Below are 25074 nucleotides of genomic sequence, written 5' to 3' on the forward strand. Positions count from 1 at the left end.
GAACAGTTCATACACATTTTGTAAATAAATCAAGGTTTTGTTTTATTTTTTCTTCATTTGTTCACAAATGAAAATGTAATTGCCTTTTTCCAAGATTTTTTCTCATCTTTCTTTCTTTTGTTTTCACATTTTGTTTTCATCAATTGCCTTACATGAGATATAAATCATACATAATTATAATCTTCATCATCAGAATTATATTTCCTTTGCTTTCGCTCTCTCTCTCTTTCCATTTCTATCACCCTAGCTTTCTTTCTATCCATGCTTCGCTTCGACATGAACGAACGAATGGTTCAGTTTTAAAATCCGTGCCTTTGTGTGTGTATGCGTATGTTTCTGAAACTCTCTGTGTTCACGTTGCTCCTCTTTCAAAATAGTCCTTCAACGAGGCGTGTACTCCTCTATTGTTTATCATCTTCTCTGCGCGTTCTTTCTTTGCCCTTATCAACTAATCTAAACGATACATATAATAATTAGCGCGGGATAGATGGGTGTGGGAGGAAGGGATGGCAGAAAAAAAAAATAGAGATTTACACATTGCTCTCACACCTACACATAGACTCGCGCACGTCGGTCCGATCGCATCGCTTCAAACCAGTGAAGACGGATCTCTTCCGGGTGCGCGAGAGAAAGAGAATGCATTTTTTTTTCTCCGCTCGGGGTCAAAAACATAAATTAGGAAGGAGGGTGGTTAGGGAGGGGAACGGGAAGGGGACGTGTACACATATAATGTATAAAAATGTAGGCTTTTCTGGAAGTACGATTACACGAATTTACGACAAAAGTAAAAATTATACGAACGAGAATTATGAAGTGTGTCTTGCTTGGATGAGTTTTCTTTTTGTTGTTGTTTTTTTTTTCTTTCTTAGAAAACAAAACTAACACACGCGCGATGGAATTAGGTGGATAAAAATCTCTTTTTCGGGTTTTTTTTCCTATATTGATATTCAGTTGCTCTTTTTCTCTTTTCTCCTCATCTTCATCTTTTGCTTGTTCACTTTGCTAAGTTAGTGTCTCTTTGCACTTGGTTTACACTTGATTTCTTTGTTTGATAAATAAATAAATTGTTTAAAAACAGGAAAATAATTTACAAAAAAATATAAAGGAGAAAGGAAGGTACACAAATATGTATATATAATAGTGTTTGCCTTGTTTTGCTCTTTCTAAAAAAAAAGTAACGGAGTCAATTACACAAAAGATAACCTTTTTATGCAATCTCTCTGTTGCTTAAAGTTTGCTTCGCGTTCCCGCTCGTTTTCTTCCTATGAAACGGAGTTTATTTTTTAAATAAATCGAATCACAATAACTTTGCTTTATAAATTAATATTTAATAGTTAAAATACTATATTCTTCAGTTTGCTTTTTTGTTTTTTAATCTTTTTTTATACTTTCAGAGACAAGATTGGTTTCATCGTTTCTCCATTTAACTAAAAGGATTTTTGCACGATTCGGCGGGGATGGAGTGTTTTAGTTTCCGATCCAGCCAGTCCCACACAGGCTCCGTGCAGGTTCCTTTTCTCAGTACCGCGGGCAGCGTCCTCCGACTCAAATCAGGAAGTATTCGAGATCAGACAACAGTGATAAAAAATATATGGTAGAACAGAGGTTTTGCTTCCGCAATTTGGCGGGAAGGGAGCCAACTCCCTGCGGGAAACTGTGGAACACGGGTGCGGGTGCCAGAGTTGCGTATTGGTCCGGGACTGGTGCTAGGGCGATCGGAAACTCAAACACCCCATCCCCACCGTCGTTACGAAGGGTTCTTGTTTTTGCCACGGCCTGCCGGTGGACCCCCACGGCCGGGTCCGGCCACCGTTAGGACCACGATCAGTACGATGTTCAGCATTGTTCTGGACGTGGAAAAAGAGATTTTCCTGTTTCGCTTTGTTCTTGACTTGTTCTTGTTTTTCCTTGTCTCACAACTACTACTTCTACTAACAACGACGACGTCGAAACACACAAAAAAAACGCTGCGGGCTTCTTTTGCAGAGTTCTGGTTCAACTGCTTTGATTAACTATTTTTTTTTTGTAGTTTAATTCTCTACTGATTTCCTCTGCTTCTTTTGTTTATGTTGGGTTTAAGAACTTGTTCGGGTTTCGGTTTTCCGTTTTGTTATATAGAAAGCGATTAGACAATTTTCCACTACTACACAGATTGAAATGACTTGCTTTTTTTGGTTTGACTTTTTTACGGATTTTTTTTATGGTTTTTGACTTGTGTTTTTTTTTTTAGTGTGTATTGTTTGATAATATAAGAAGATTTTTTATGTCCGTGCCAGCCGGGTTCGAATCCTGATTACTCTTGTGCTTGCTCTGGTCGGTAGTTTAGCCTCTTGGGAATCGGGATTCAAGCTCCGGAAGGAACTTGCTCGGAATTTTACTGATTTTTAAGAAGAAAAATGAGAGAAATTCCACTACAAAAAATCACACAAGCTAAGTGTTTTGCTTCTGTTTTGTTGATTTTATTATATAACGGTATGTTTTGCTTGCTTTATTGCGTAAAATATCTAATAACACAATCAGTACTGGCTTTTTTTTTGTGATAAACTGTTCTCTGTTGAAGTTTCTCGTCACTGTAATTTCCTGTGAGATTTTTTTTCTTCAGTGCTCTGCTTTCGTCAAGTCTTTTGTCAGTTGTTGATTTTTACCTTTTCGAATAATTCTCGTTCTGTTTCTGGATCTTCTCCCCTCTTCTTGGGCTTATTAGGTTTGTTTTACGTTTTAAACACCTATGTCCTAGATTTTTTTACGTTTTGTATATTTTGTACTTTTTTTGATTTTCTTTTATGCTTTTTTCTTTCGTTTTATTCTTTTTTGTTTGAATTTTCCCAAGAATTTTTGTTGTTGTTTTTTGTTTTTGTTTTTGTGAATTTTGCTTCAACTTTTGCTTAGATTAATTAAATGTGTGTATTTAATTAGATCTAGTTAAAATCAAAATAGTAAAATATAATGCTTACTAGCGAACACTCCCGCGCTGACGACGAAGCACGTCCGATGTGTAAGATGGTGACAGCTGGTCAGCTAGGCTTCGAAATTTGATTCGAAGAATGTTGTCACGCTGCTGTTGGTCAAACCTCCGCTGGTTACCACCACCGCCGACGTTTCCGCTCTGTGCCTTCGCGAGGGTGCGTGTTTATGTATTTTAACTTGTGTTTGTTGTTGTTATTCAATGATGTAATGATAGTGATTCTTCCGACAAGAATCCAGCATACACACACGGATCTTTATTGCAAGTTCCGATTACTCCGCCCTCCGTTCCGCTACTGCTGCAACTGTTGATGTTATTGTAGCGATAGCAGAATATTTGACATACACCACACAGTACTATCCGTTGTTGTTGCTTCTCCACTTAAAAGCAGACACACCAGACCACCGCTGGAACGCGAATCTTCTTCGTTCTTCTTTCTTCCAGTCACACTCACTCACTCACCGACTGACTGACTAACCGTCGCCAAGAGTTCCACCAACGGGTTTCTTCCTCCCGAAAAGAAAATGTCTTCTTTCAGAAAAGAAACACCGTTTCACAGTTTCTGTTTCTTTCACCGACCCGTCTGGGATTCGTTTTCTGTTTGTTTAATTAGCGCTCAACTTATTACTTTTAGTCACGATTTTGCTGGCCTGAACAAAACAATAATAATTGCCCTAGTTTTTTTTTTAACTTTCTAGGTCCTCTACCTCGATTTGGGGGTGTACAAAATAAGAATGGCTCGCGCGGCGACTTCAACGACGACGACGACGACACTCACTACTGTTACGGATTACACACGATTGTTCCGAAACACCCGCCCGGCTACGCTGTTGCTGCTGGCGAGTGTCTGTGTTCGTTAATGCGTGATCGGTTTTACTCGTCAAACTGTTCACAAACTGCAACAATGGGTGAAGTGGGCCAATCTTCGCCGTCATCTTCCGAGCTGACGCTGCCGGTTCTGTAATGGAAGAGAATGGGAAATGTGATTAGTTATTGGATTACGTCTTTCGAAGACATATTAGGGGTGCAATTTAAAAAAAAAACCAAAATCGACCGCGTTACGAAAAGTGGTCAGGTTTTGACCACTTATAGCTCCGTCAATAGTGGATGGATTTTAATTCTAAACAAGCCAATCGATTGGAAATTTTTCTACGAATCTGCTACAATGAACACTTTTTAATTTTCAGTGGGTCACTATTGAAAATTACACAAATATCCAACTGTTGCAATGGTGATCAAAATAATCGACGATTGCCTGCAAAAAAAAAGTGGTTTCCCCAAGGGGTATTCAACTCTGCACACCTTAATCCGTGCCGAAAGCTGTGCCAAGCGCTATGCCGAACGTGGTTTCAATCAAAGTGTGCCTATCAATATGTCAATATTCCATGAGTTTGGCAACCCCGAGAGTTATGACTTTGTGTTTTCATTCTCAATTTATCAGATGGATCAAGGCAAGCATTCAGCTTCCCTTCATTCTCATACTCTTCATACTCATTATCCGCAAATCGGGAGGTGGAAGAGGAAGTGGAAGCCATCAAACCAGTACGGTGTCCCTGCTGCTGATTCCTTGAAGATGTACAAAAACGAAGGCGTAACCCGATCGATGATGGATGGAATTGCCTCCTGCTCCCTGTCAAATTATTCCCGACTAAGCTGCCGGTAATCGCAAGTCAGCCCCATCTGCATTTTTATGAATTTTGAGTTAGCATCAAAATGCTATTGTGCTATTGAAAAAAAGGTGGTTTGTTCAAGAAAAATGAAATACAATACCAAGTCAAATTGTCCCACAGCGAAAAGTAACCGCAAGGCAGTCCCATTAGAAAAAAATAGGATTTCATTAAATAAACTATAAGCCAACGTCACAGATGTTTTTAGGATTGCTTATATATAATTTAAATTGTTAGACAACACATCGCATCATGAGATTTGTCTCAAGACAGATTTTGTCCACGTTCCCTAGGGTATCTAGACCATGTCCGGATGTGGCCAATATAGTTCTTACGATACTCAATTTGACCAACAATCAATACGAAACTAACGATTTTAAATTGGCTCACTACTTGACTAGCCTATTGGTCCCAAGCAAATCGATTAACGAACCCCATTCTAGTTGAAATTCTGGTACTACACTATGTTTGTTTTGATTATGAGGGGTTCGTGGATTTTCCCACGTTTCGAGGGGTGAATCGATTAGCTTGGGACCGAAGAGAGTACCAGAGCTGAGCCAAAAAGTGGAGCACGTTATTTCGGGACCTTCTAGTCTTAGAGTTACCCCTATGGTTTGATGGATATGGCTTTGAATTCTCCTGTGATTTGATGTATCGCTTGATAGATTTTGATTTGAAAAGGATTTACCACTTCCCCGGGAATACCCGGAACATGTCCTGATTTGGCCAACATGGTGCTGGTCACTCATCATTACTCTTATTGATCTTATTTTTGAATTCTCATGTGAATTGATTTATCGCATGGTGGGTTTGGCACGTTTGGCTCTGGTCTGATGAAGACCCATACTCACCGGAATATGTTCCAGCCATTGCTCTGGAACCAGCGGAACAAGTCCAGAAACATACAACAACGTTCTATGGTATCTTTCTACTGTTAAATACTGTGCTAAACTAATGCAGCATCGTCATGGAATTGTGACTGACTTGCGGTTATTTTTCTCATTGACGTTAAATGTAATCGCAAGTCAGTCCCACTCAGATTTTGGCCATAAAATAAAAATTTCTCGAAATTTCATCCAATATTTTTTGGTAAATATAGATGCATTCTATCACTTCTAAATTTATTTAAAATAAGTGTCAAATCAGAAAACTTGTAAAATCTTTGAACACTGTTTTCTCATTTCCAGGTTTTTACAGATGGGACTGACTTGAGATTATGGGCAGTAAAGTAGCTTAGAATTTGAACGGGCGAGAATTCAATCCCACCCTAGAAGCAACATTCTCGGACCAGTTTTTAATAAAGCCTCAAAACAAATTTTCAGTAACGAGCGCAAGGCCTTACAGTTGACCGATCGGTAGACCACCCATCGTTCTGGCGACCCTTGATACGAGCTAGTTCAACAGAAGAATGATGACAGAGATGCATCAGCAAAATTACCGGATCTGGTGAAGGGGGTATGCTTGATGTCGGACTTGTGGAATAGAATGTAATTGCATTTCTAACTGCAATGATCCGTTCCTATAAATGCTATACTCATTCAAAATTACATGGACATCCCTATAAAGTCCTGTGGATATCCCATCGTATCCAATATCAATTGAGACCAATGACTACGAACGTGACTGACGTTCATTGTCTCCAGGTTTGTTTTTGATTGTCATGATCACGGGATCCAACCAGTTTGAACCATAGGTAGCTTTTGACCAACCGTCGGTCGCTGGAGGTAACCAGTTTCAGCCGTATCGACAAGACCCTCTCGACCGACCATGGTGTAAATGGACTAGATTGAAGTCAATCCCGAGTAGAAGCTGTTCTAAATGAAATCACCATGAAAGCCACTGGGAATTTTGCTGTGAATCGGATGAGACGGACTGAGCTTTGCTGGATTTAAAGAGATTCACGGTTCAGAGAATACTTACAAAAAATTCTTAAATTCTTGATTGAATCGTTGTTTTACCAGTTTTATTATATGAAAACAAGTTCAGTGAGTAAACCAAGTATTCAGCCGAGTTATCAACCTTAGCAACGTTCCTACTAGTCAAAGTGTGCCCTATCGTGCAGAACAGTGTGCCGTGCTGTGTTTTGGCACAGTGTGCAGAGTTGATTACCCCTTGGGTTTCCCTAACACAGTCGCTGAACATTGATACCGAGCACGTAATCCTACACCAAATCTATGGTCGTGTCTTGGATACAACCTCTTACTTTTTCTCAACCGAATGCAGAAAATATTCAACGATGTACTGAGTAACAAACGCTTCCAGTGCAAAGTCGAGCTAGCGCATCCGAAGAATTCCTTGGCAAAGCTTTATTTTCTCAACCATAAGGGGAAGATATTGGGCGATGGACTGAAGAACAAGTGCTTCCAACGAAAAGTCGAAAAGATTTTCGAAAGGATTCCACCATAGAGGTAACTCTAAGACTAGTAGCATAGAGGTAACTCTAAGACCAGAAGGTCCCAAGCTAATCAATGCACCCCTCGAAACATTGGAAAATCCACCAACCCCTCATTTTATTTGTCAAAAGTTTCATAGCGAATCAAAACAAACATAGTGTAGTACTGGAATGTATACTAGAATGGGATACGTTAATCGATTTGCTTGGGACCAATAGGCTAGTCAAGCAGTGAGCCAATTTAAAATCGTTAGTTTTCACCGGTTGATTCCACCGCTAACTTTTATTGCAATGGGAAAATATAGTGGTGCCAGCCCCAAACCACTGATTGAGTAGCAACATTAGCGTCATAACGATGACAGTGATGCTAGCGAGAAATTTTGCTTTGATTTTCGGTCGAATGCTCCTTATAAAGCACTCTTTACTCAGGTCTTAAAGCACGTTTCAAGTCTCTTCAAGAGCATGATCAAACCAAAATTGAAACTTGGGATTCCAATTTATTTTCTCGATTAAAAAGATGGACTGGAGAACAAGCGTTTCCAGTGAAATGTCAAGAGGAGAATCTCAAGGAGACCATATTCAATGATAGCTTTAGAAAGAAGCACTTCCAGAGTCGTACACCTACCCTATTCATTCCACTTTAATTCCCGTGTTTCGTGTTCTAAGCATTGTCTATCTATCTATGTATGTAAAGGAAACCACTCATTGTTGCAGGCACAACCATTAGACAGTGGACTGTCCACCTCGTATGACTTGATGAAGTACAGCACCTGATTGTATGAAGGGCCAAAAACGGAGGGCAAACCTGTAAGCGAGCCTGTTAGCAAAGACACTTACGCATAGTCCGCGGGATCAAAGAGAATCTCCTTCCAACAGTAAAATCCTACAACCCGGTAATGTACAAGCCATCGCACCCAACGAGGGGATGTCCCAATGAGTGGGGAAGAAGAGCCCGCCTTCAATTCACGGATCTGTTAACGACAGAAAGTTGGCAATTCCACTCTCCCCATCCAAATCGCTTCAATCGGGTGCCCTGGTTGGACCGTCCCATACCCACCATATAATGTGTTATATAATAATGGAATGAATGTTACGAGAACAATAAAGGAAAGATCTCACCCGATATGTTGCAAAGGAATCCATGACTTCACGGCGATTCCGAAGAGCTCCCATAGCTTAGAGCGTTTCCGTGTTCTAAGCATTAAGCCAAAACATAAATTTCGTGAAGACCTTCAACCCGAGGCTGGTTCCTCTTTGTTCATGGAGCATTGTTATTGTTTGCGAAATTCTAGATTTCACAGGCAAGAAACGGTTTGCAAGACTTGGCCAATCAGGATTATCCGGAAATTCTACTCCAAAAACGCTTAAGGCCTTTGGGTGCGACACATCTAAGTCTCAATTTTAAGGTCGAAAAATCTCACGCTTGCGAACAACCTACGAAAAATCTTTTTTCATCTCTTGCATCTCTAAATCCATTTGTTTTTTTTTATTAATTTATTTGATAAGGCTCAATCGAATTAACTTCACAGAGCCGAGGATTCTTGTTCACTATACAAAACATCGTAAAACTACAACAGAATCAACACCTTCTCCATCAGAACGGGATTGGCATTCAGTGGTTTCATTGTATGGCAGAATCGCCAACGGGGGGCAGAGCGCTTCCATTGCAGCAATGGACGCAAAACGTGGTCATCACTCACACACTCATCACGAAACGGTTACTTTCCACATCGACCGAAAGAACTGCTGATGAAGAACAATGAGGAGGACCACACAATGGTTGCTGCCGAGTAAACAGACGATCGCGTGTGACCTGCTTCTGTCGACAACCGAGTGAACACTGACTAAATCCATCTACTCGCATCGATATCCACCTTTTGGCGGGAAATCTTCTTCAATCTTCTTTCCATCTACTAAGCGTGCACGCATCTCACAACAGCATAGCAAAATGTTTCCGGCATCTTAGCTAGAGTCGCCCCCCTTGCTTAAGGTGAAAGTTAATGCTTTTCCATTGATACTGACTCAACGCCCGTTCAAACCACACCCAAATTCTTATTGCATCAATACCAACAAGCATTGCAAATTAGCAAAATGGGAAGTATTGAAATTTTTACCATATTCGATTGTTTGATTCTACTACTGAAATGACAACTTCAAAATTCCAAGATTCCAAGTGCAGAGAAGGTCTGCCGAAGGACAGGAAAGTGCTACTGAAGTTCAGGGAAGTCTTGCCAAAGTTCAGGGAAGCCCTGACAATGTTCAGGGAAGGTCTGCCGAACTTCATGGAGACCTGCCAAAGTTCAGGAAAGACCTACCATTTCAATTCTTGGAAATCAGGTAAGTCCTGGTGAAGTTCAGGGAAGTCCTACCATTTAAATTCTTGGAAATCAGGTAAGTCCCAGTGAAGTTCAGGGAAGGCCTGCCGCAGTTCAGGGAAGGCCTGCCGAAGTTTAGAGAAATTCTGCCGACGTTCAAGGAAGGTCTGCCGAAATTCGGAAAAGTCGTGCCGAAGTTCAGGGAAGGCCTACCGAAGTTCAAGAAAGTTCTACCATTTCAATTCTTGGATATCAGGTAAATCCTGGTGAAGTCCAGGGAAGGCCTGTCAAAGTTCAGAGAAGTTCTGCCGACGTTCAGGGAAGGTCTGCCAAAATTCGGAAAAGTCCTACCGAAGTTCAGGAAAGTCGTACCATTTCAATTATTGGAAATCAGGTAAGTCCTGGTGAAGTTCGGATGTCCTGCCATTTCAATTATTGGAAATCATGTAAGTCCTGATGAAGTTCAGGGAAGACCTGCCGAAGTTCAAGAAAGTCCTACCATTTCAATTCTTGAAAATCAGTTAAGTCCTGATGAAGTTCAGGGAAGTCCTGCCATTTAAATTATTGGAAATCAGGGAAGTCCTGATGAAGTTCAGGGAAGCCTGCCGAAGGTCGGGGAAGGCCTGCCGAAGTTCAGGGAAGGCCTGCCGAAATTCGGAAAAGTCCTGCCGAAGTTCAAGAAAGTCCTACCATTTCAATACTTGGAAATCAGGTAAGTCCTAGTGAAGTTCAGGGAAGTCCTGCCAAAGTTCAGGGAAGGCTTGCCGAAGTTCAGGGAAGGCCTACCGAAGTTCAGGGAAGGCCTGCCGAAGTTTAGAGAAGTTCTGCCGACGTTCAGGGAAGGTCTGCCGAAATCCGGGAAAGTCCTGCCGAAGTTCTGGGAAGGCCTATCGAAGTTCAAGAAAGTCCTACAATTTCAATTCTTGAAAATCAGGTATGTCCTGGTGAAATTCAGGGAAGTCCTGCCATTTCAATTATTGGAAATCAGGTAAGTCCTGATGAAGTTCAGGGAAGGCCTGCCGAAGGTCGGGGAAGTCGTACTGAACTTCAGGAAAAGTCCTGCCATTTCAATTCTTCAAAATACCTCCATCAAATAGGCTGCAATTTTCACAGAATATCCTCAAATACTTGTGAAACAGCTTGTGAAAATTGAGGATCAATTTGGTTCAAAAAATATTTCATTTAGCAATGGCAAAGGTGGGTTTTCTAGAAAAAAAAATCGCTTCTCTGTTTTGTGCGAGCACATTGTTCTTCCAGCTGGAGACTGCTTAGGCACAGATACATGTAAAAGCCGGTTGATTGCTTAGGAAAACAAAATCTAATGCTTGGGGTTGCGTTACAAAAAATTGTTTGTATTGAAATAATGCATTTTACAGGTAGGGGAAATGACGGCTTCGGCATGACATACTATTTTCGGCAACCCAAATTGAAACACTATTTTCGCTGAATGCATGCAAACGATTCTTTATGCTTTCAGCTTAAATTTGACTATATTTTTACAACTGAGAAAAAGCAATATAGCAAGGTTTTCTTGAAATGAAACACAAATTGTAGCTGATTTCTAGTTTCCGATAATAGAACAGCAGATTTACATGCAGTTCAAATGGAACGGTTGCCGAAGAAAAACTGGTTGCCGACAATACTCGCTCTCACTAGAGAAGATTGGAGCTTTGTAAAAGCGTTTCAAAACAGTTTTTGACAATTCTTTCGACTGAAATTGTTAGAGCAGCTGGCAGCAAAAGATTGTAAACAAACCAATACTGCATATGTGTGCGTTCCATAGAGAAAAAGGCTATAGAAAGAAGGTCGCTACTTAGGTTGCCGAGAATACGTAAATTCCCCTATATTGTCTTCGGAGGAAACGTTCCTAACAATTTTTTGAAACGATCCACGGAAGTCAAATATGACCTTTCATACTAAATACTTGTGTAATTGATGAGCAAAGCTAGCGACCACTATGATTGTGGTCCTAAAATTGAGCTTACAAAATGGTTTAAAAAAAAAACTATAAATTAATTTTGTAAAAATTACTAGAGATAGCAATTTAAGAATTTTAATTTAGCACGGATTGTTTTGTAAAAATCCATCAAGTGAGTTATTCTGAACCAATCAACTTTCACTTTAAGTTAAAAATATTAATTCCACGGAAAATAGACACTATTCTCGTGATCAACAGGTTTTAGGAAATTAAATTCCAGCTTTCATAAAAATAGCTTTATCTTTTTTAAATGGAATACTCCAAATGGCTCCAAGATCGCATCAATTTATTGATGTTCGTTTCGCAATTTTTAAATTTCTTTTGATTACGCGTGTTTTGTTCGAACACCGACTGAGAGTATTTAGAAAACAAAGAGATCCGCGGAAAAAACATTGGAAGCTTGGACTGAGAAAGTTGCCGACGATTACTTGAGATAATTTCTAGATTTTGAGACTAGACTTGAACTTTTCGAGATTTCAGACACCGAAAAAAAAAAATAAAAATATCAAATATGGCGTAGTTGTCAAGATCTCAGATTAAGAAAAAATCATTGCTTGGACAAAATTTGAAGTTATGTTTAGAAGTTCCAGGTAATTTTGATAAGTATTTCGAGAAAATTGTGAGGAGAAATAAAGGTAGAACAGGTGAAGAGACTATTAACAACTGGTGGAAACTAACGATTTAAAATTGGCTCACTACTTGACTAGCCTATTGGTTCCAAGCAAATCGATTAACGTACCCCATTCTAGTCGAAATTCTAGTGCTACACAATGTTTGTTTTCATTCTCTGTGAAAGTTTGACAGATGAAATGAGGGGTTCGTGGATTTTCCTATTTTTCAAGGGGTGCATCGATTAGCTTGGGACCGAAGAGAGTACCAGAGCTGAGCCAAAAAGTTGAGCCCGTTCTTCGGGACCATCTAGTCTTAGAGTTACCTCTATGCTGTTACGGCGATTGTGATGCGAATTCCAGAGAAATCTAGAGCAATTCAAATGGATTGTTTAGCAAATCTGCAAAGAATTCAGACTAGCATTCCAGGAAGATTCGGAAGAGTGTTGCAAGATAAATCTAACTCCAGAATAGTTCCATGGAAATTCTAAACGATTCTGGCAAGGTAATTTTGAGGACAATCGCATGGGATTCTGATGTGAATTCCAAGGTAATTTTGGGGAAATACTTAGGGAAACCTTGGGTGAATTCCAGGAGCAGAATATTTCCTACATAATTATGAAAAGAATTACAAGAAAATTTTGAGGTTAACTTTAATGGAATTCTGGAGGAGAATCCCGAGGTAAGGAATGGAGAAGTTTTCTAGATTCTACGACACGAAATCGAAGTTAACCAAAACTCTGAGTGTCTGAGGCTAGAATTTTGATAGGATTCTCACTAGTTCATTTAGAAAAGTTGTCAATCTTATAAAACTCTGAGACACTGCTAATTTGTTTAGATCTCAGACATGATTTTTGATATCTCGTACTAAGGCTGTGTTTCATTTGGTGAATTTTCACTTGAATTTGATACTTCGAAAATAAACTGATTCCTTGTCAGTTAGAAACAACTTTGCTAGAATAGCAGGCATATTTAAAAAAGAATTCATCTGTCAAATTTAGGTGAAAATTTACCAAATGGAGCACAGCCTAAGGGCCTAATTTGGGGATTCCAAAGCTTGAAGTAATATTCAAAATACACTTTTCTATTAACAGAATTCGATTGATAAAGGTAAAAGCAACCATATTTTAAGCATCAAATCGAATTCACGGTTATTTCCCAGTTCAATGGCCACCCTTGATTCAGAACATTTTCCCTTATTTTGCGCGGTGAGATGAGGTGACTCGCTGTCACTAGCGAGGTAACTCTCCGTGCAAATCAACTGTAGTCTGCTCACTCGCGGCGCAGAATAGGCCTAATGGTAAAAAACTCGCTAAACTCTAGCTCTATTTTCATGATATCTCGATTACTTTTTCGAAGTGACGTATCAGCCTATTGTAAACAATGCATTTTTTGATCGTCGGTTTGGCGAAACTGGTAGCTCGCCCACGTATCACAAGGTATCAGAAGGTAGTGTTAGCATTCGTGGGCGAGCTACCAGTTACGCCAAAACGACGATCAAATGCATTGTTTACAAAAGCTGATACGTCACTTCGAAAAAGCAATCGAGATATGACCAATTTATGACCACGTCAGGTCTTAATAGTGAGTCCATGGTAAACAGGCATTGTTTTCGTGATCCTTGACTTTTATGGAAATATCGAAACGTTCTAGTACCTGAGGTCATATATGATGCAATTACACCATATGTTCTGTAATACACATGAAAAGGTGTTATGGAAAAAGGGATCGGTAGATAAGCTCTTCTCTCATTTATAGGGAGCTAGAGCGGATTCGAGTCCCACATCTCAGCCTCAAGTCAATGGGACCACGGTCAATCGATACCGCAGAAAAGCTCTTCCGAAAGCGACACAATTTAACCGAAACGAGCTTGTAAGATTTTGAGGGAGATGAGACACAATAGATAGCGAACATTTTTCCAGAATCATTCTTGACGAATGGACATTCCTTTGACTGTATTACGTCCCTACTGGGACTTTGCACCAGTCGTCAACTTAGTGTGCTTTGAGTACTTCCACAGTTGTTACTTGTGAGCTTGTACCATTTTTGCATTAGTTCACACTTAAGCTGGGCTTAGACTAGGCAAGTCAAATGATCAACTCAATTGAATTCAATTGGCTTGAAAAGTTGAACCTGGTTTAACTTTTTTCAATTCAAGTGAGTTGATCAAGTCAGTTGAATGGCATGGTTTACACGTTCAAATCGCGTTCAAGTCAGTTGAATTCCACTAAGTTGATCATTTGACTTGCCTTTCTATACCCAGCTTTAATCCAGCTCGGTAAAATCTCCAACAGCCCATTACCTCGGCATTTACTTTAGCTGATATATCTGCAAAATCTTATTTGTTAGCTGAGTCTCGGCAATTGTTTTACTGAATCTCAGCAAAATAAATTGCAGAACTACCCGGCTGTTGGAATGTCGGCAAAAAAATTTAAGTGCGTATAATTGCGTGGCAAATACAATCATACTCTATGCCAAGAGAAGTCAAAAAAAAAAATCCTAGACCGTACCAATAATTGAACCCAGCCTCCTCCAGCATGGTCTTGCTTTATAGCTGCGCCTTTATCGAATGGGGAATAAGTTAAGAACTCCCCGAACACACCCCTCGGGATCACGGATCAGAAATCGATATAAAATAACGTAAGAACCCGGTACTCACCTAAATCTAAGGTTACTATTGTTAACGTGACTGTTGTGAGCGTGATGTTCCGCGATGGTGGGCAGGTACGAGGTGAGCTTGTCCGTCGGACGCAGCACCTTCATCGTGCGGGACGACAATTTCCAGACCAATCGCTGCTTGTACGGCATCTTGTGCTGGCCGTTGTACTGCGACAGAATCTTGGCGACAATACTGTGACTGTAGAAGAAGCTACTGTCGGGGATCTGCAAGAGGTAGAAAAATTAGTTGACTGCATTCAATTTGCGAAAGAAAAAAAAACTACACCTACCCGACAGAACTTTTGTAGCTGGATCGCGTAGTCCACGAGGTCGTGGATCTGCTGGTTGTACAGCCCTTGTTCCTTGTTCGCGCTGACGTGAGCATCCATCTGGGTGAAGATCATGACCAGGGCCAGCTCCGACGGACGGATGCTGGCGCAGCTGGCATCGCATGCCAGAATCTCCAGACGCATTTCCAGGTCGGCCAGCGAGACGGCAGACGAGAAGATGTCCGTCAACCCGAGGGCGTTCGCGGCGTTCTCGAAGATGTAGTAGAACAGCCGAATGAACGAGAGAGCTGTCACCGGGGCGCTGTTCATCTGGACACCGAGCTTGTTGGCTACAATGTCCGCCATACGCACTAGATCACGTGACGTGCAACGGCACTGTTGGAAGAAAGGGATGTAGAAAGGAAGATTAGAAAACACGTGCTTTTTCGCTGCCCGCGTTGATGTCCCATGTGCAGCTAAATTTACGCCATCGTCCGCGTTTAGTCATGTACTATAGCGCACATTGCTCGTCGATGTGAGGTTATGTCGTCAAGCGCGATGAGTCCCCCCCCCTCCTAAGATAGTCGTACAGTAGTAGCCCGCTCCTCACCATCGTTGGAATTTCAAAACCTCGCAATTCAACGCCGCAGCATATGAAACGAAAGTGAAAATAGAAATCGATGAGCGCGCGAGCATAGTATGCGCGCTGGTAACTAAGTACACGTGTGTGCAAACGCTACGCACTTTGAACACGCTGTCTCGTCGTGAACAGTAGGCTTCGCTTCGCTATCGCAGCAAGTCATGCTCGTCCGACGATAGTGGTGTGGCGGAATAGATTACCAAACCAAACAGTTCGCTTAGGTAGGGTGTTTGATCTAATTTCCGTCCTACATACAATGCGCTTTAATAGGCTTTGTGTTGAGGCTTATGAGCTAAAATAGCTTCGGGGAAAAAATTATAGAACGAAAATAAGCGATTACGACGAAGCAGCGCTCTACCCTATTACGCATGGCTGAAAAGTTGATATGGATACATATAGGCTTGCTTTAGTCAGTGGGGTCTTATTTTGAGCGTTGGGAAACAATCGAGCTTGGACTATCTTCTGGCGGTGATCAACGAAATTTATTTGCTTGTTTTGTCTTACTTGCGCAACGGACGCTACGCAGCATATGGAACTGTGAACACCTACGAAACGTACTGCTATTCAATCAGGCATTCCGTCGATTCTTCTGCTCATTGAAATACGGCAAAATAAAGAAAAATTAAACATTCATGACTTGAAAACTGGTTTTACGTTAAAAATAGCCCCAATGGGAAGCGAATGCTTCGAGACCTTGAAGAGTACGAAGCTTCCTTTCGGTTGAAGCTGAACAGTTTTGCGGGTTCCCGTTTTAGGAATTTTATAACGACGCAATTAAACGCAACCAATGAGCTTTGAGCAAAGCAAAACCAACCTCCATCAATGGTGGCAGGCTGTAGAGACAAACACACACACACACACACACACACACACACACACACAACTATTAAACTTGATAACGACGAATGGCAGCCAAAACGCAACCCCACATGCATATGTTTGAGCAGAGGCGTGTTTTGGTGTCCAATTTCATCAACTCTTCAATAATAAAGAGATCGGATCATTGCTCTTCTCGCAGGCACGTCATTTGGAATTTCCGATTCCAAGGTGAGGTCGCTTTTGAAGTAAATACTATCGACTGTGGAACGCAAATTTGTGGAACAATTACTACAAAACTCGGTAGGCTAAATTTGAAGAATGGGGATTTACTCTCAATACTTCAAGTTGATTAAATGTGCATTTTTTTAAATTATAACACAGAATACGATTTAATATGTCTTAAATATTGCTTTCTGTGCAATACTTACAACATGCTAACAAAAATTTAAAATGACCAAAAGTTCTTGTTCTACGGTTTTTGTCAATTTTTAAGTGCCCAAGGTTATCAATATTTAAACATTTTAAATTTAAAAAAAAAAGTTATAAATAATGAACAAGGACATTTCGATTTATTTAACCTTTGTTTTACACAAAGTTACAAAACAAAACACCGGGAATATGTGGCAAAACAGACTTAATTTTACTGTGATTTGGATGGGGAGAGTGGAATTGCCAATTGCTGCTAACATTTCATGGATTGTGGGCGGGCTCTTCTTCCCACCTATTGGGACGTTCTTCCCTCGGTTCTTCCGCATGGCTTGATTTGGATTCTGGGTGTATGACCTTACTTCTGGAAGGAGATTCTCTATCACTCACGCGGATTTCACGTAAGTATCTCTGCTTACAGGTCCGCCCTCCGTTTTCGGCCCTTCACACAGGAGTATGATGAGTACGACCAGAAAACAAATCTTGTGTCGCGGCCAAAAGCTACTTTCTTCTCCGGTTAGGGAGAGTCTTTCGCTTATTAGGTCAGACACTGTTTTCTGATTATAGAAGCTTCTTTTTTCTCCGGTTAAGGAGAGAAGAACTCTTGACCTAGAAGTGAACACTTTTTTCCTTAACGGGAGAAAAAAGTAGCTCCTACTCAGTGTCTGACCTAGTAAGCGAGACTCTCCCTAACCGGAGAAGAAAGTAGCTTTTGGCCGCGACATTTTATGGCGTTTTCCAAAGCTTAGAACCTGCGTACTTCTAAGGCGTTAAGCCAAATAGCAATCAGTCGAAATCTGATTGCAAAGAATCGCAAGTAGGCGGTTCAAGTGGGCCGTTGCGCCGAAACGCGAACTCTGACAAAGGTCAGATAGTTTGAACTTTTGGGCTTGTTATAAGCCGTTGCGCCAAAGTGTCAATCTGACAAAGGTCAGATAGTTTGTACTTTTGGGCTTGTTATAAGCCAAGTGGGCCATTGCGCCAAAGTGTCAATCTGACAAAGGTCAGATAGTTCGAACTTTTGGGCTTGTTATAAGCCAAGTGGGCCATTGCGCCAAAGTGTCAATCTGACAAATGTCAGATAGTTTGTACTTTTGGGCTTGTTATAAGCCAAGTGGGCCGTTGCGCCAAAGTGTCAATCTGACAAATGTCAGATAGCTCGAACTTTTGGGCTTGTTAAAGCCGAGTGTCAATCTGACAAAGGTCAGATAGTTCGAACTTTTGGGCTTGTTATAAGCCAAGTGGGCCATTGCGCCAAAGTGTAAATCTAACAAAGGTCAGATAGCTCGAACTTTTAGGCTTGTTAAAGCCGAGTGGGCCGTTGCGCCAAAGTGTCAATCTGACAAATGTCAGATAGCTCGAACTTTTGGGCTTGTTAAAGCCGAGTGTCGATCTGACAAATGTCAGATAGTTTGAACTTTTGGGCTTGTTATAAGCCAAGTGAGTCTGTGTGCCGGATTAGATAATCTGATAAAAATCAGATAACTCGAAGTTTTGGGCTCATGAAAATAATAAGTGTTAGGACCATCGATACTTCACCAGCGAGAACAAGTCGGCACATTATGATTATGAATGATGTCTTGGAGGAAATAAATGAACTAGTCGAATATTTTAGAGAGATCGACGTTCAAGTGGCTCAAGGGACCATTTCCAAAAGGAGAATACTGTGTCACAAAGACTTTTCCAGTGATCTTGTGACGTGGTACTGCAAAAGAAAAGTTGTTCCGGCAGCATATAAGCAAATTTATACTACACTACGCTACAAGGAATTAAACTAAGTGAGCAGCTTACCAAGAAGAAGATAGCTAGTCGTAATAAAAGCGACCAGAAGAGAGCAAGCATCATCATAATTACCATCGTAGCTGCATCAGAATCCAGCTTTCCCCGGCCGGTGGCCAATATATCACCAAAGCTATACGCCAACCCAGAAGATCATCACATCAGGCGTGAGCAAAAAAAAAAAGTTCGTAGGTTACTCCAGATTCTTCTCATTTTTTAATCCGAAAGAACTTTCGGCCTAGAAGCAACAATCAATACGAAACTAACGATTTTAAATTGGCTCACTACTCGACTAGCCTATTGGTCCCAAGCAAACGATTGACATACCCCATTCTAGTCGAAATTCTAGTACTACGCAATGTTTGTTTTGATTCGCTATGAAAGTTTGACAGATAAAATGAGGGGTTAGTGGATTTTCCTATGTTTCGAGGGGTGATTCGATTAGCTTGAGACCGAAAAGAGTAGTAGAGCTGAGCCAAAAAGATGAGCACGTTTCTTCGGGACCTTCTAGTCTTAGAGTTACCTCTATGCTAGAAGTGAAAACTTCTTTCCTTAACCGGAGAAAAAAGTAGCTCCTAGAATCAAAAAACAGTGTCTGACCTAGTAAGCGAAAGACTCTCCCTAACCGGAAAAGAAAGAAGCTTTTGGCCGCGATATTTTTTGGTGGCTCCAGAGACAAATCTTGGAGGATGTTTTCCAACGCTTAGAACCCACGTACTTTCAGTCAGTCGAAATCTTACTGTAAAGAACTGCAAGTTGGCAGTACCAGTGTGCAAAGACAACAAATCAAGAAGACTGGCAACTCTTCCATTTTCTCATGCAAACGCTATGAGACAGGTACAATCAACAATCAATACGAAACTAACGATTTTAAATTGGCTCACTACTTGACTAGCCTATTGGTCCCAAGCAAATCGATTAACGTATCCCATTCTAGTTGAAATTCTGGTACTACACTATGTTTGTTTTGATTATCTATGAAAGTTTGACAGATAAAATGAGGGGTTCGTGGATTTTCCCATGTTTCGAGGGGTGCATCGATTAGCTTGGGACCGAAGATAGTACCAGAGCTGAGCTAAAAAATTGAGCACGTTTCTTCGGGACCTACTAGTCTTAGAGTTACCTCTATGGTACAATCGCGTCATCTGCCGCTCAAAGGTAAATGCTTCGAACGAATTTGATAGCAAAGATTACATCCTCAGAAGAAAGGTTTGTGTATTTGCTCATTTTTCTAAGCGTTGCTTCCACCTTCACTCAAGCGCAGCGCTATTGTATCTGTCGCTTGGATTCTGGCAAAGTTGCCAGTCTTCTTGATAAGATGTCCCCTTATTCTGCACCGCGAGTGAGGTAAGGTGACTCGCTGTCACTAGTGAGGTGACAATAGTCACCGCGAGTGAGGTGATTCTCCATTTTATTTGCGCCTCACCTTACTCGCAGGCGCAGTGAATAGGCATCATTAACATGAATTCAACCAGTGAACAAACGTGCGAAGGGAGGCACTAAAGAAATCAGATCATTCAACATTTGAGCCATCAATTGCCATAAATCGCATAAACATGTTCTGACTGGGATCAAATAATGTGAGGCTTGTTGCTTCGGCTGGCATATTTCTGTTGTACAAATTTACTTTAAAATTTGAAAACACTTCTAAATAAATTCGAGAATTTACGTTTCATTTATCGTCAATTAACAAGAAGCTGCTAAACGGAGTTTCACGACTGTTCGAATGAGAATGCGTTCCCAGTGTAATTCTAAAACAAACGTTCGAATGAATGATGTTTCAAATAATCATCCATCGTCTGCTGCAAAGCATCCATCACGGAAATCCATTACAATAGGCAAGCTTTGTTGATAAGAGTCTCAAACGTAGTCCAAACATTCAACGGTTCCTAAAAACCGTTACATTTTTTTTGTTAAATCGTGCTACCATCCTTCATCGTCAAACAAAAAAATAGAAAACATTTACGCCTAGCGTAACCGTGTGATAAGGCAACAAACTGACAAGTCATGCCCGAAGCTCTCAATATCAAATGGTTCGATTCGAAAAATCGTAAGACTGTCGTTGACTTACGCTAACTGGAAGAGTAAACAAACTAATCTAAATATAAGCATTTCCGAGCGAGAAGCGACGGCAGACGAAATCCGTTACGTTTGTGAGATTTACAACAACCGAAGGGTGTCCAACACACTTGTAAAAGGTGGTAATTAATTCCCCAACCTTGGCTGATGATGTTCGCCGACACTTAGAATCACATTCTCGATCCTTCTCGTCGTCCGTGATCAGAATATCAAATAGGCCTGAGCAAGCAATTTATTGTTTTTCTTCGTTACAAAACGGTCGTTTACGCGCGCGCACACGTCAAGGTTGCGTCCGTCAAAGTGTCTATTTTTAACTCCCAAAAAAAAAATGACAGCTGTCAACGACTTACCTGTGAAATAGCGACCAAATCCTCGGTGTCGATCTGCGGCAGGTTCAGCTGTTGCACCGCCAGATGGAACGAGCTGACCGAGATGCAGGCCATGTGCTTCGGACGGACCTTCATCTTGGTCAGGAAGCGGTCGACCAAGTTAATGGCCGCGAACAGGACATCGTTCGGCAGTTCGTACCAGACCTTAAGGCAGCGCAGCACGTGGGCTGCACCATCACGTGTACCGATGGTGATTTCGCCATTCTATTGGTTTGTCATCATTAGCGAGGAGAGAGAGAAAAGAAATGTCATTAATCACCACTGGAAAGTGTTTGTAAACAAAAGATGGCACTCGGTGCCAAAAACTTTCGAATCATGCAAAGGAGGTCAGATGGCATCAGGGATGGGAATGAAAAGCGTATGTTATTTAATCTTGCGCGAAAAAATGAGCACAATTTCAGGGCGGGAATCGTTGTCATACGAATAAGCAAAACTGCTACTGGCAAAAGCGACGGAAGCGTCGTTTATGCGCATCTTACATGTGTTTATTTTGCTCTTGGCGTCGATCCAAGCAACCGCGAAGGCGAAACAATAAACTCGCAGGTTTACGCCATCGCCTACTATACTCGAAGTCGTCAAACCAGTACATATTTCCCCCCAACGAACGGGGGATCGCGCGGAGGGTCGAGGGGCATGCAGAGACGCACGGCAGCGGCAGTGGCAACGACGGCTACAGCCGAGAGGTATTTGAGTAGTATTTTTGACATTGAATTTCAAAATTTCATTAAAACGCGCTGCCACTGACCATACACAGCCTTACACGCGTTACTGGTGTGTACTCATGTAAGTGTGCGAAAATTCCTTCGACTGCGATGAGTTTTTCATATTTTGTTATTTTGATAACATCTTAATTTTTTTTTGGTCTCAGAGAAGCTACTAGAAGAGGCTGCCGGAGGAGACCCACGGGCAAGCAACAAACAACATCACACACAAAAATGAATGTATAAACAGATGTGAAGTAAATAAGTATCGCCAAACGGACGCGTCGAGCTACTACATTTTTGGCGTTCGTTGGACTGTTCGAGTGCACACATATGGCACAACAGGCAGCGAGCGGCTGACGTTCAAGGATGGATAAAGCTGAAAACGAAGACCCCCGCATAACGAACAACAAAGAGATGGAGAGGAGCCTCTGCCACCAAGCTGATTGCGGTGGAGTATAATGAGGGATAGTGAAAGTAGCAGCTATGCGCGCTCGCTGAGGAAATGACTGGCTGTCGGAGGCACTCATTATACAATTCAATGGAAGGAAAATATGATTCCAATTCCAAAAATTATGGTGCGTGAATGTTAATTCCTATCCAACCCATTCGGAAATGGCCTAAGATGGATTTGAAAACACTTATTTTAAAATCCATGTTTCCAGAAACTGATCCAATACGGCTTTTTGACAAAAGACACGACAACAGCTGCAATGGCCGTTGTATACCCGGTTGTTCCAGCTGGCTGCACTCGTCACACGGCCCGGCTCGGCTCGCTTGGGATGCAGACAAGCGTGACAATAAACGTCACTGTTTATGCACAAATACATCAAGAGATAGAGCGAAACTATTAGAATCCGGAGACACACGGAGGGGAAACACAACAAGGTAGCGTGATCTCATTCGTATGTAAATTGTTCCTCCACTCTGCGCCCATTATCCATTGTGCCGTCGAACCGAACAGGGGAAAAAAAATGTCCAATCCGAAACAAAAGGGTGCATAACAACGCGTGTAGCGAAATTGCACTGCCACCGCTTGTGTGTGTACGCGCGTTTCTATTGTTTAGGAGAGCGAGTAGCAATGCTTTAATTACAAACTCAAAGTGCTCACTGTGTTCCACAGTAAACAGTGATTGCTTTGATGAGCTCAAAAAAGCAACGGTATTGACGCGGATCCAAGTATGTGGGCATACAGTTTGCACAATTTAAATACAATGCCCACCCAGCCTACTGTCTGTGCTGCTGACCACACGGGCAGTGCGCTGAAAAGAGGGTCATTCAACTTGAGAAGCCTCTCGTTTAGGTATATTTTGATAAGCTGTGTTTACCCGTACCCAGCTAGTTCAAAACACCTCAACCCTTGAAAAAAGGCAATGATGATGATCATGATGACTATCAAAAAAAAACATCGCGGCTCGCGTTCCACCCCGCCTCGTTTTTTTTTCACGAAGAAGTGAGGTGAGGACTATTTTTAAAATATGACCGTTTCTTTGTTTATTATCATTTTGAAAAAGCCGAGCCATCAAGACGACGACGGGCCAAGCGTCACACTTGAGACAGGGTTTCAGTGTGATAAGCTTATTTTCTTTTTTGCTCGGAAAGCCAACCACGGGATAAGGAAAATAAACAACTCGCTTGCTCGGATCGCCAGTTGAAGCGAGTGAAAAACAAAAATATTGATTGGCGGTATCTAGTAGGCATTGGCCTACAAGGAGCAGATTACCTCGCAGGAATTACGGAAAAGGGCCTCACGACAATGATAATCGACAACGATGGGGAGGGTAATGACAGCTCTACTGACATTGTTGTGTTTATGGATTTATTTTTTTCTGACAGAAGGAGGGTGCCCGCGTACAATCATTCCATTAATTGGACTATTAACCGATTTCAGCAGAATCGGGGAACTAAACGAAATATGCCATGGATTTCAACCGCACACGGTTCTCGACTTTAGACTCTGGCTGGGCATGAAGTGATCGTTCTAAAAATATATTCTTGGTCGTTCGATATCGACCAACACACACGATCTCGTCATCATGGCCGTCGAAGAGTGGAGCAAAAAAATAAAATAAAGCGTGTGTATCAGAACCCACCGAGAGCAGAGTTGAAGGTTGGTTTAGTGTGGACTCCACGCTAATCTCTTGTTCCTTCTACCAGCAAGCAGTTCCAGTTTCAGCAAACTCAAGGCTTGTATGTGTGTGGGAAGGAGCTGCTAAAATCAGGTTCCACACAAGGAGCGCTCTCCGTCAGGGCATAATTGAAGCGGAGCGAATAACTAATAGAGGGAGACGGATTGCAGCGACCCTCGCGTGAAGCCTGACGGCTTGACATTGATTGCTTGCCTGCTTTGAAGGGGGAACAAGCACTACATTGGTAGGTATTGATGCATCCTCACTTCCCCATTATGATGGGTGTACGTGACAGAAGAGGTGTTTTGTTCAGGTGGGATGGGTTAGCAACAAGAAACAAGGAAAGATGGCGAACGAGTTACACGTCATCCAGCTGGCATGTGACGATAGGGTGGACCTTGATTTGGGGAATCGTCACGTGCTATGGTGAATTCCATTACAGGAATTGAAGCAACGCAGTTCGTTTCACGAACACAGACATCACAAATAAGGTGTGTAAAGCATTTCCAAATGAAATTACATCGAATGAGAGATTTTACATTTTATTTTCCAAGGCGACTTATTTAATGAAACGTTAAATTTAGTTGGACCATAGAGGTAACTCTAAGACTAGAAGGTCCCGAAATAACGTGCTCAACTTTTTGGCTCAGCTCTGGTACTCTCTTCGGTCCCAAGCTAATCGATTCACCCCTCGAAACATAGGAAAAACCAATAACCCCTCATTTTATCTGTCAAACTTTCAAAGCGAATCAAAACAAACATTGCGTAGTACTAGAATTTCAACTAGAATGGGGTGCGTTAATCGTTTGCTTGGGACCAATAGGCTAGTCAAGTAGTGAGCCAATTTAAAATCGTTAGTTTCGTATTGATTGTTGGTTGGACTGTCTTCAACAGAGGCTAATCTGATGATCACGAGGGGTGCGACACATCTAAGGGCCTTATTACGGGTGTCACTACACGGTGATAAGGAAGTGATACTCATAATAAGAGCCGTGATTGCCGTACAAATCAAATGGAAATCACTTCACCGTGACGACAAGTGACAAGCCCCCTTATTCTGCGAGTCACGTGACTCTCTCTCACCGGTGAGGTGACAATAGTCACCTCGTGTGAGGTGACTCTCCATTTGATTTGCATGGAGAGTCACCTCACACGAGGTGACAATTGTCACCTCACCGGTGAGAGAGAGTCACGTGACTCGCAGAATAAGGGGGAAGTTTTCACCGTGAAGTGACATCCGTAATAAGCCCCTAAATCTCG

General features: G+C 41.6%; 1 protein-coding gene across 1 annotated transcript in view; it reads right to left on the reverse strand.

The window, feature by feature from the left end:
• Window positions 1-1043: 1043 nt before the first annotated feature.
• The window catches only part of CycG (cyclin G), a 43547-nt gene continuing 19516 nt past the window's right edge, over window positions 1044-25074 (reverse strand). The window contains exons 3-6 of the mRNA XM_065218223.1: window positions 20946-21188; window positions 14874-15248; window positions 14585-14808; window positions 1044-3923 (exon numbers count right to left, since the gene is read on the reverse strand). Coding sequence (XP_065074295.1) covers window positions 3839-3923; window positions 14585-14808; window positions 14874-15248; window positions 20946-21188 — 927 coding nt within the window. The 3' untranslated portion in view covers window positions 1044-3838. The remainder of the gene's footprint in view (window positions 3924-14584; window positions 14809-14873; window positions 15249-20945; window positions 21189-25074) is intronic.

The sequence above is a fragment of the Ochlerotatus camptorhynchus genome, unplaced genomic scaffold (assembly GCF_037179485.1).
Source record: "Ochlerotatus camptorhynchus isolate MF236.1 unplaced genomic scaffold, CSIRO-AGI_Acam_v1.1 ptg000084l, whole genome shotgun sequence".
NCBI lineage: Eukaryota > Metazoa > Arthropoda > Insecta > Diptera > Culicidae > Ochlerotatus > Ochlerotatus camptorhynchus.